The sequence below is a fragment of the Mycetomoellerius zeteki genome, unplaced genomic scaffold, assembly GCF_001594055.1.
Source record: "Mycetomoellerius zeteki isolate Tzet28-1 unplaced genomic scaffold, Tzet1.0 scaffold223, whole genome shotgun sequence".
Lineage (NCBI taxonomy): Eukaryota > Metazoa > Arthropoda > Insecta > Hymenoptera > Formicidae > Mycetomoellerius > Mycetomoellerius zeteki.
Genome location: NW_017257198.1, coordinates 79,212 through 91,898, shown reverse-complemented (window position 1 = coordinate 91,898; position 12,687 = coordinate 79,212). Strand labels below are relative to the sequence as shown.

The 12,687-nt window shown below is 32.3% G+C and overlaps 1 protein-coding gene across 2 annotated transcripts; it reads right to left on the bottom strand.

Annotated features, from left to right (window-relative positions):
* Positions 1-6,746: 6,746 nt before the first annotated feature.
* Positions 6,747-12,275, bottom strand: Rrp42 (exosome complex component Rrp42). 2 transcript variants are annotated; one of them, XM_018448711.1, is made up of 8 exons: positions 12,153-12,275; positions 11,487-11,748; positions 10,746-10,847; positions 8,631-8,830; positions 8,065-8,230; positions 7,694-7,888; positions 7,347-7,502; positions 6,752-7,252 (listed from the first exon to the last, which is right to left on the bottom strand). In XM_018448711.1, exons 1-8 carry the CDS (start codon positions 12,158-12,160, stop codon positions 7,148-7,150), a joined length of 1,194 nt encoding a protein of 397 aa, XP_018304213.1. In that variant the 5' UTR covers positions 12,161-12,275; the 3' UTR covers positions 6,752-7,147. The 2 variants fall into 2 exon arrangements, with proteins under 2 accessions (XP_018304212.1, XP_018304213.1); XM_018448710.1 differs by lacking the exons at positions 10,746-10,847; positions 11,487-11,748; positions 12,153-12,275 and adding an exon at positions 9,104-9,253 and having other exon boundaries at positions 6,747-7,252.
* Between the last annotated feature and the right edge of the window lie 412 nt (positions 12,276-12,687).

Below are 12,687 nucleotides of genomic sequence, written 5' to 3'. Positions count from 1 at the left end.
CTCGCGGCTGTTGGTCGTTTCGCCGTGAATTCTGCCGACCCGGATCCTCAAATTCAACGTCCGCAGAGATTCGGATTCGACGTGTGTCGCATTAACCGCGACGCGATATTAACCCGTTTGGCGGTCGTCACCGCGAACGGGTATTCTTCATAGTTCCACTTCCGGTTGCAGCAAAGATTGTTGCGGAGTCACCGGCTGGCGCCGGTGCGTTAAATATGCTGCGGTTGTTGCGTAACAATAGTCCCCCCCCCTCGTGTACGTATGCGTGTATGCGTGTGTGTGCGTATCTCTTCCGAGCAATGCGTTTCTCGAGCAGTCGTTCGTTAAAAAAAAAAAAAAGAAAAATGTTCCTTTTTTTTTCTCGCTCGCTCGAATAAAACTCTAAAGTCTTTGTAAATAGCGTTAAGTATATATAAAACAAAAATAGTACGCTTCCCTAGAAAGTATAGTTATATATCGAACACGCGATTGGACTTTTCGAAGAAGCCAACGGGTTAATATCGCGTGCCCACGATCCGCGATAATTCTCACGGATAATTCTCTCAGGATCTTGTTAACGCACGCGCGCTTCGCGGTTTTTTTCTTTCTTTTTTTTTGTAACTGATGCGACGATCACCTCTCTCAGGCGGTAGCATGAGACGATTCGCGAAAATCCAGTCGAATGTCGGATAAGGATCCAATCCAAACGGAACAAAAATCATGATAAAAATGACATCAAAATACCTCCAAAATGATTCTTAAAAGTCACTTTTCGATTCATTTGATATCATTTTGACGTTATTGCGACCTGTTGTTCTGTTTGAGAAACCAGATAGAACACAGAATCATAATTAAGTCATAATGATATTATAGAACGTCATTATGACGTCAAAATGAAGTCATCGTAATCTGTTGTTCTGCTTGGAGATGTCTGGACTCTTCTCCTGTTCGGAAACGTCTCTTTTTTTTCTGTCTCCTTGTCGAACGTCTCACGCTACCGTGTCTCACAAAAGAAAATAAGGATCGACTTTCGATCGATCGAAGAGAAATTTCGCCGCGCGAAGCGTCAAATATTGTACAGTAATCGCACGATTATCGCATACGATCTAATCATTGTCGTTGTAAGCCATTTACCTCTGCGTCGGTGTTTAATCGTCTAAATACGGTAAATACGCGCGCGGATTTAATTATCAGGCACCTGTAAGGAAAAAGGGGAAGAGTTTAAATGCTTTCGATAACAATGTATCTTAAATAAACGTTGATGATCGTTTTACAGACATTGAACATGGCGTAATTTCTTCCGTGCTGAGACACACTTTTTTTTTACCGATCACCGTCGTTTCAATAGGGTTTACTCGGCGGGCCCGGGTATCCTCGCGTTAACATAAACGGTATAATCGGTATTGTGCCGTTGAATTAATCGTGTGTTGAAGGAAGCAAACCGCGCGCGTACTTACGCACTTAGCGCGACTTCGCATACCTCGTTTTTTCGCATCATGGATTCGCGGCCGGAACCGAAGGGATCGGCGCGAAGGCTGACGAAGCTAATGAGAGAGAAGAGATCCATCGAGCAGAGCACTCGGGGCAGCCGACCTTCCATACGATCGATTTCTTTTTTCTTATTTCCCCTTTAAATGTAAACACTTGACGTGTACATGTACGTATTATATACCACATCTTACTCTTACAGAAATTTAACTGAGGCAGGTAGTGATTAATTGCTTCCCATACAGCATTCCAGCAATATTACAGCAACGTTGGAAATTCCAACGAATACACTAAGTCAAGAGAAAGTCAAAATGACTTTATTTTAACGTCATGAAAGTCAAAACGATGATTTTTTGTTACAAAATTTGACTGTTTATTGACGTTAAGAATCAAAATAAAATCATTTTGATTTTACCTCTTTTGTGGATTTCATGGAATGTAATCCTAAGCAGAACATAAATCTTCAAAATGTAGATTAATCTCTTTTCAATCAGTCACGATTCATTTGAACGTCATTTTGAAGTTATTGTGACTTGTTGTTCCGCTTGGGATATTGTTACAAATTTCTATACTGTACAAGTTCGTCAATTTAAAAAATTAAAAATACTGTTGTTGAGTGCTTTTAATATTGAATAATAATGTTTATAATTCAAAATAAGCAATTAATCACTTCCAGTATATTAAATTAAATTTTCCCAGCAAACATCAACTAATAATAACTGTTATAATTTCCCCCCTCCACAATATAACTGTAACACATGTCGTACATAACAGTCACATTGTTGAACGGGAAATTATCGTTTATAATTAGAGTTTGCTGGAAATATAAGGGCTGCCAGTATTAAGCCAGTATTTAATAATTAAGCATTGATCAAATAATCACTGAAATACTGTTAGTACTTTACCACTGTAAATTTCTACTAATTCTCAGTATTAATTTCTACAAGGGGTCTATATATGCACATGTACAGATGTACATACGTATCTACAATTACAATTATAGCGGCTTCGATCTCGAGGCGAAACTCAAGAGATTATTCCAGTTCCGATCGCCGGTTGCTCGTTTAACGAGGACAAAAAGAAAACGTGAATATGGGAAGAGAGGCCATATAGAGAGCTGTAAGAAGGCTTGTTTGAAAAGAAAAAAAAGAGCGAACGGCAGCATAATTTGTGCTATGCGATGCGCTGGGCGCGTGTAGTAACGATATGCCCACTGTGCGATTACTGAAAATTAGTTGGTAGCTCTCGAGGGTCTCTCTGTTGTTATCTAATTTTACGGGTACGGCGAGGGATCGTCTCGTGTGCGGCGAGAGGTGTCGCCGATTGTAAAACCATCTTGATTAATTAAATAAGCAGCGAGTAACACACATTATTTATTGCGGTTAAAGTGTGGTGAATTTTAGGGAAGTTATATGCAATTACGTTTCGCCGAGTGCAAGAAGTTAATAATAAAGAAGTTAATAATAAAGAGGAAGAGAGGAAAAAACAGAAAAAAAGAGGGATTTGTTTCTCACGACGTGCAAACAATTAACCGAGTGTGAAGAGCGACACTTATATATAATAATCATATGGACATTAAAATTAAAATAGAGGTAATGAGTGTGGGAAGAGAATTAAACTGTGGATTTTGAACTTGCGAAAGTCTAATTAAACGTTAAATAAATAAAGTACACGATTATTCACAGCTGTCGAACGAGTGTGAATCGATTCTCTTTTTTTCTCTTTTTTTTTTTAATTCGTTCACTTACCACGCTTTCGATTGCACTTTTTCGAACAGTTGTTTTCCATCCATCGTCATCCGTTGTTTTTTAATTACGTTTCCAATTACTTTCGCATTAGATATTAGCGCACAAAAAGTTCAAGTAGTTTTTAATGTACCGATTTTTCAGTCGTTCAGTTTTCACACACGAAGGAGATACACGAGAAATATGTCTCTACGTCTGAAACAAAGAGGCACGTTGCTGGACACACATAGCAAATTATACATACATAAATTATACGTACATATATACATATTTATATGTATATATATGTATAAGTAATTATAAATAAAAATATGGATATACGAATGCGAATATAAATATGAACATAAACGCAACTATAAATATGAACATATGAATAAATGAATATATAAATACGAATATACATATGAACATAAATATATAAATACAAAGACAAATGCAAATATAAGTATATAAATACAATTACAGACATAAATTAGATATAAATATATACATATACAATTATCTATAAAAAAGAAGTCGTCCCGTTGTAATTAATGCAGTGAAATATTTCGCATTAAATGATCGGGACACTTATTTTTTTTTCTCCACATAACAATACTCCTATCGAAGCAAATAAAATACAAAGCATGCATGTATTTCGCTTTCAATCTAGGAAATATTTTACAGCATTCATTAAAATGGGTTACTCTGTATCTATATAGAAGATAACTTGTTAGAAGTCGCGTACCTCGTTTGAAACCTCGTTAACACGAAATCGTTAACTACGCAATTATGTGTCGTCGAAAGTTAAAGAATTTTGGCGAATTAGGCTTCGAGAAAAATGTACATACCTTCAATAATATACATAAATCGTGTTGCACGGCCGATGCTTCGGTGAATTTTAACAGAGAGATATTTATTATTTAGGAGCCCAGTCGCGCCAAAATTATTTAATGCTGCAAATCAAAAAAAGAGACCAAAGTTCAGTCAACTTAAAAAATTTGACTGCATTTCAATGTCGTCGAGTGCACATTTCTTCCAAGACTCGCTACAATATATGAATGCATATTCATAAATTCATGTACATGCGCGCGAATTATTAATTCGTAAATAACGTAGCTTTAACATACTTAAGGAACTGACAACTGATTTTTGAGATTATGCTTAAATATTTCCTCCTCGGAGATATATGCAATTATCCTCATTGATAATTTCGTAACAATTGTTGATAAATTGCGATTTAGAATAGCGATTGACTTTCTACTTTTAGTAAAGCGATCGATGCAAGCGATTGTTTTGAGAGATACGAGATTTAGGTTTGTCTAAGCTTGAATTTATATAGCAGATGATTGACACGTTGATTACCACATTGCATACTCTATCGCGATTTTTAACGTTATTTAAAGAATTCGTCTTATTTTCCCGATGAATATCGCGCTCTTTAAATCGCGAATCTAATTGCTTTATCAATTTTTCTAATCCGAGGTATCTTTATTCCGCCTGGAATCAGCGTGTTAATGACACAACATCTCGATGATAGTAATTCGCGAGTTCACTTGTTAGCGTAGTTTAAGGTTTAGTTTGCTATTAGAAAAAGGAGGCGATATAGTGTTCTACGTTATCGCGATCCTGATTTGTTACTTATTAAATAAGCTTCGACAGTAGTATATAAAAATGTCACAGATAAGAAACGACGAAGGAATGCTGAGTGAAGAAAAGAAATAATACTTTCAAAGATTAACTTTCACAGATATATGCGTAAATGCATGGCCTTGTAAATGGTTTTTCTCCGTTATAGATCTTGGATCTAATACGCAAGCTGTGCTTGCAACCCGCGAATATTTAGATACATAAGCGACGTATTTAAGTCATTTTTATCGTATTTTTTAAAGTACACGAACAATTTTTATTTTTTAGGAGCAAAGATTTTATGATAATTATTATTTCAAACATAAAAAAATATCCATTTTATAAATTAATATTGTAAATTGTTTAATGATTCAATGTTTGTAATTTTTTCCTCATTTCTATTTATCCAATATTTGTGAGGAACAAGTGAGAATAAAAAAAATAAACGTTCTTCGTATAAATTGCGATTAATATAAATTTATGTTTTAAAATTTAAATTATATAACGTTTTAACACTCGTTTACTTTTTTTCTTATTTCTATTTATCTAAGTTAATACTTGCAATTGAGAATGAGAAATAAATTATCTTTCTTTGTTCAAATCACAATTAATATATAAAATTAAAAAATTGCTTGAAAAATTAAACTCTCTCGAGATCGATATTCAATTAAAAAAATTTTTTGTTCATAAAAATTGACTGGCGTTTTAATTTACTTATGGTAATCAGAGTTTCTGACTTAAATACGCTACGTGATGCAATAACAAATGAATTCGTATCCAACGTTGTTTTACATGCGAGAAATTGATTTCACATTGATAGCCATGCAAAAATGCGATTGTCGTCTGGTAATTCAGTCCTCGTCAAGTTCAATTGTTTTCAAGTTATGAAAAAGAGTTTGAGAGAAAGAGAGAGAATGTGTGTGTGAAAGAGGTTCCTACATGTCGCTCGACGATGTCACCGCTGCTAAAATCGGACGTCCGATTTTCGATCTATATATATATATATATACATATATATACATACGCGTTAACGAACTTGTAACTACACATACGATTACACATTAGAGAACGATTCTATTATCTTGTAAGAATTACTTATGCTAGGACCTCTGTACAAACTATTAACAAATCCATAAGAGGAAGAAAAATGCTACTGTGTATAAGAACAGAATATTTATAAGAAACTAAAAGAAAAGATATCTTTCACTACTTTCAGCACTACTTTCAACATAATCATTGTAATAGCCACTCTATTTAAGGAATCGTTGAAAAAAAATATGAGAGAAGAAATGAAACAACGGATTTCGTTATCACAGCTCGAGCTTCGTGCGAATTTTCCTGCTTCCCTGCCCATATTATATAACGAACTGACTTCATGGAGGATATTTATACGACAGTAAGAATATCCTACTGTAAAACGGAGTGCTATTGAAATAAGAAGTTATTTTCGCGTCAGAAATTATTTTTCTCAATGTTAATTCTTGTGGACGAGAAAACGTGTTGCTTTCTGTATATTCGCTGGAGTCTACTTCATCGCGCATCATTTATCGACTTTGATTATCGAGCTCTCAATAATCCGCCTATTAAGATATAATCAAAACGAGCGGAGGTCAGCGTTAATAATTAAAGTACGAATTGTTGAATACACCTTTGGCAAAGCGCGACGCGAATTTTCCATGTAAAAAGAATAAAAAGAAAGGAAGAAAATGCCATACAGAGTCGATAAATGAGCGCTGCTGAATTTCTGCTGAAGAGTTCGAAATTATTGAAGTTTTAAGAGATTTTTATGTACTTGTCCGAATTAGAAGATGGGACAATTATTATTAAAAAATAATAGTATATAGTGTATGTATGTATGTGTGTGTGTGTGTGTGTGTGTGTGTGTGTATGTGTGTATGTGTTGAAACTTATACACGTAACTCTAATATCGTTTATTTAATTACTCTATCATTATACATACACATACTTTTCATGTCGTCTTATGAGGATTTTCTTTCAAAGTAATGATTTTTAAACTCATACGCTCTGCAAAGTCGCACACACACACAATTTACACAATTAAATTAAATATTATTACACTATATAGTCAAATGCTATTGGAATTATACTATTGATACTTCATTTTGCAATCTTATTCTCATTGCAATCTTAAAATTTTACAAGTATCAAAAATGCTCTGTTAGAATTTGAGAAACGTCGCGTCATAACGTTAACAGTTATAACCAAATAGTGAGGAGTACTGCGCAGTCTAACGAGTCCACATAACTAAGAATTTGAAAAAAATATATTTGTATCTTTTAAAATCCATAACAACGTATCGCGCAATGTTATCTGAGAAATCCAAATATGGGCTTCGTTTTGCCGAGCTTGTTTTCCTCTTCCAGTCCTTTCATAAGAGCTTCGTTTAGCTTGAAACTGATATCCTTTCCAACCTGTAAAACCGAAAATCCAGAGTCAAAGACAAATTTGACAAAATTCACCTTTAACCATAATATATAATAATTTACACATAAAAACTGTTATTACCTGCAACATCTTAATCAAGGTATTAGGCAACAAGCTGCCGTATCCCAGCTTGACTACAGACGTCACCTTGCCGTTCGGCATCACGGACATAAGGATACTAGCGGTACTGCAAGATTCTTCTTCCGACGTTGGATCTATCACGAAGTTGTCTCCAATCTGTTAGAGGAAATATCTTTAATTGCCGAAAATGTACAAAATAATTAATAAAAAGTTACAAAAAAGAAACTGAATCTTTTTATAGAAATATTTTAAGCAATAAATGTTTCCTTATTGTTTCTTAGGTAAATGCATGTTATAAAAACATCACAATTCATTTATTTAAAAAATAACTGAAGATTATTGCATACCTTGCATACTGTTAGTACCACTGGATAATTTGTGACGTCTAGTTTAATACAGTCGTAAGGATCGTCCGACACCTGAATATCCGGTTCGCCACCGTCGAGCGTAGCTGTGATCACTCTTGGAATTTCGGTATTATACAACGCCGCCTTCACTGCAGCACCAACAGCATCGAATAGATTTCCACCGCATTGAAGGATCTGGAAAGGTGAAAAGAAAATGACGCGCAGAGTTTTAAACTCGATTTTAGGTTTGTTCTTTTTAGCAGAATTTCTTGCACGATTTATCTTTCCTTTTCTTTTGTCCACATTGAAGAAATGGTACAAAAAACTCAGCTAAATAGAACAGAATATTGTATTGTACCAATATTACTTACCAAAATATCCACGTACATTTTCCAACATTTCTGATGAGGTATAATACACAACTGCTTCAAATCGAAGGCATCTGGTGTCTGATAAGCCATGGAAAGAACGTTGCTAATTTCAGTCGCCAAATCGTCCCCGCCTTTGCCTTCAAATGCCGGTGTAGCATTAGCAGAGCTAGAAAAGATATCAAATTAAAGTATGCTCGATGTTAATCTAGACTATAAGTCCACATTGTTAAAAATGTTATGAAACTTAATGTGCTTGTAAGTTACATAAATTAAATTCAATTTTATGACACTAAATTAAATTTAATGTATCTGTAACTGAAAAGTATATTTGTGTATATGAAATTTAGTGTACTTTTCATAAAATTTTACAAAGTTTAGTATATTTTTTATTAAATTTTATGTAGATTTGTACGAAACTTAATGTAAGTAAACGTTAAATTTAAGTTACTTATAACTTCATTTTCATTGACAATATTAAACATTTTTAATGTACCTGCTTGAAATTTGCCATTACATGTAACAGAAGCAAATTTCTTTTTTTTTAACAGTGCAAGATGCATGCGTACCAGTCTACGAAAAATTCCAATTTGCCTTCATCTGGTCTTTCAGCAAATGGTGTATCAATTTCAAGTTTTACGCCGACTAGTACATCTGTAATGTTGCCTATGCGTAATCTCGCTGATCCATGGGTATGCTTCATCAGTTTGGATTCAATCTCGATAGGACGATACTGATACCTGGACCGACCATCATTTCTGAGATTAAGCTGAAATTAACAAATTAATTGTTAACAAATCAATATATAGTGCGTGTCAAAAATTTCAGAGATTTAGCTGTTGGGTGTAAAAACTATAAGAGAAAAATGTTCTTTAAACAGAGCGTTAACCTTTATCTGTAATAATCTGAGATTATCAGAAACCTGACGATTAATATATCAGCAGCAACAATTAGTGTTCGGAAATAATAAGTGCTAGCGAAGCATGAACGGGATCATAGGAAACAATCGCACGTGCACATAAATGCTGTTGAATGTACTCACATCAACTCCATGAATAATAAATGTCTTCTCGCCCAAACTCAAAGGGGTCTCGGCCATCTCGCAGAAATTAACTTCGTCAATCTAACGTCGATTCTAATCCGGAAACTTTATCTTCAATCACGAAGATAAAGTATCTACCAGTATCTGTTGTGTTTATACCATTAGAATAGAGGATAATTGAGGATGACATAACCTCACTTAAATTGAAAAATAAATAAAATCGCCTGCACACTAGCGCCAGTACATCCATTTTCGATTTGGAAACTATTGTATACATATAGCTACTGGTGATAAAATTGATAACGCGATTTACATTAATCGTTAAATTCGTGATCTCGAAAAAAACAATTTTGATAAAAAATACAGACTTGTTATATTTTTTAATTGAGTTTTATAAGTACTTAAGAATAATTCTGAAAACATTAGTGATAAGAAAAAAAATTAATAAAGTTTTATAACTATATTATGCATAAAATTATACTACTTGATCAATTATATGTATAATCGCCGATTAACTTAATAAAAAATACATAAGTGATATAAAATTTTTCATATAATTTTTCAAAATTTTTATGTAAATTTCAGAATTTCTAAATAATTTTATAACTTTTTAGAAAATTTCTCAAATTTTTTTATACAAAATGCAACACTTTTCAGAAGTACCGAAAAAGTCTTATCTTTTTTTAGAATTCTTCATATAAATTCGAAAATATTGTAAGACTTCTAAGATTTCTCATTCTATAATTTTTGATAAAATCTTATAAAATCTAAAAAAGTTTAAACTATTTTTTTTAGAAATTATAGAATAGTTTTAGAAATATTAGAATATTTCAGAATTCACACATATAAACAATTCTAAGAAGAAATGTATAGACTTTCTTAATATTCTGGAAAGATATATTACTGAGAAAAGATTCAATTTGTATAAAAATTCTGAGAAAAATTTTCACAAGGGATAATGTTAATTAAAAATTAATAATTTTTGTATGTACATAACATCAGATAGCTGAGAAACATTGCAAAAAATATGATTTCATTCATATAATAATGTTTAACACTGTTAATATATAATATTATTCTCGTGATATCTGATAAATGATATATTTTCTTAAAACGTAATTAAAAAAATATACTATATTAGTAAGAGAGAGAGGAGAGACAAACTATATAAATGAATAACTTGAATTTCGAAAATGCGCAAGCGAGATTGTTTCTTAAAAAAATAAATCGGAGAGAGAGAGAGAGAGAGAGAGAGAGAGAGAGAGCTTGAAATACAAGTCTTATAAACGAGATTAACATTAACAATTTATTACTAATGATTTATTAATAACATCGTGTTTGTTACTTTAGTGACATTTAACGATGTTAATTAACTAGCAACTATACAAGCAAAATGGCGTATTTTTAAGATTTATATAGGAGATTTGTCGAAACCATTTACGTAGAATTGATTGCCCTTTGTTCTGTATAAAGCATTTAAGTCCTTGGTATCAGGGTACATTTTCATCCTAGACATTGTTATTTTCCATCCACCGTTTTTCGTCCAATTCTGGAAGAACCAAATAATACATATAATATATATAACATGTCTACTAAACAATATTGCAATTAGTATGTTGAAATATATTCTTGTTATAATTACCATTCTGTTGTATTTCATATAATAATAGATACTATAAAATGCAATGATAGACATCGTCATTTTGCTTATAAAGTGCCGCGTTACGTTCGCCGATAACTTCCCCTGTAAAGAAGCAGGAACTGTTAATCTTTTTGTGTCACATTTTATTTTTATTGAAAGAACACATTTTAATAGTTTATTTATTTGTTATTACTTTTATTGTTATAAATTTAAATTTTTTAAATAATAACAGAAATCTAAATATTTTTTTATAAATACTCTAAGTACTTAAAATGACTTATGCAAAGTTTCATTGCGATTTATCAATTAATTATAAAAATTTAGAAGAAATAAATATTTTATTTATTTAAAAGTTAACTAATTTTTGCATCATAATGTAACTTTACACAAATCATCTTAAATACTTAAAGTACTTATATCTAAAAAATTGAGATTTTTGTTATTATTTTATAATACATTTCTATCAAAGAAAACAAATAAAAAAAATACTACTTGTTATTGAAATAACTTTTTCCAAAATTGTTTTACTATTATGCAATACATATGTATCTTTAATGTGGATGGCTATAGATTTATAGTGTGAATCTGATCGACTCTGCTACCAGTCTGCCAGCAAACTGTTAGCATTTTGTTATCTGGGTCATAACTATTACATGTATTATATTATTGAATGGACAATAATGTTTGTGTAATGTTACTTTGCATGTAACGGATTATCAACTAAATCTTTTTTGTTATTACTATAACTGGTGTCAATATATTCTCGAATCTGTTCATAGGTGCCATGTAGAATCTTCTGATTGGGTTGTACATCGCCTCATAGTAACCCTTGGGATACACCGGCTCCTCGGGCGCAAGTTTCTGAGCATCCAACCATTTCTTCCTCCATGCCCGCTCCTCGTCTGTCATTCCCAGCATCCGTTCTCTTTCATGATCCATACGACGCACTATGGACATAGGTCTATCTCCCAGCATAGCTGAATTATCTGGGACATCTGGTATTCTAAGAAGTAAATTGCAACAAATTACGATAAATTGCAATGATAGTTATTTAAAGCTATATTGTTAGCTGTAAACAATTAAAGAAAACATCTCATATCATTTCTCTTTTGTCATGACTGATTTCTATGAGAATTCAGTCATTGACTGAATTCTATGAGACATTGATTTCATGATTTTGAACAAAGTAAAAGAATTTATGCAAATAAATGAAATAAAATTCAGCTGCTTTTGAAGATAAATTCTTTTGCGACAGCTGAGAATCTGAAGCTTTAATATCACAAGTTCCTGCTGCATGAAAATTGATACATATCAACATCTAAATTCTTGCTCATACTCGACTTATCATATAATTTTGTACGTTACAGGGTACAGGATTTGATAAATATAATAAAAAAAGTATCATACCGCGACATGATTCTTTTAACGTGTGCTCCAAAATCTTATAAACACCAATTCTCCGAACCTGTCCAAACTGACAGTAAGGTTAACCTTAGTTCTACTCGTTCTACAGTCTACTGTGTTGTTACATCACACGTAAGTACAAGAGGTGGCAGGAAGTTTCATTTTACGCCATCTTGGATGACGAACTTGGTCTTTTTAAATGGTCGAAAAATGTAATGAAACAAATAATTCGTATATTTAGAAAACTTTAGAGTGATTTCAATCAAATTTATAATTAACTTAATCGATGATTAACTTATTAAGTAATACCTAATGTTATTTTATTAACATGAATGGAATTATTGATTTTTTATTATTATTAGAAAGATTAGAGACAATGAATTGTATAACATTATAAAATATTTAATTAAGAATTAAACGAATTATATATATGAAATATGAGATATAAATGAGATATTTTTTCTTAAGAACGAAAATATCAAGACCAATAATCGTATAAAAAGTGTGATAATCTCGGGAAAAAATGTTTCATATATAA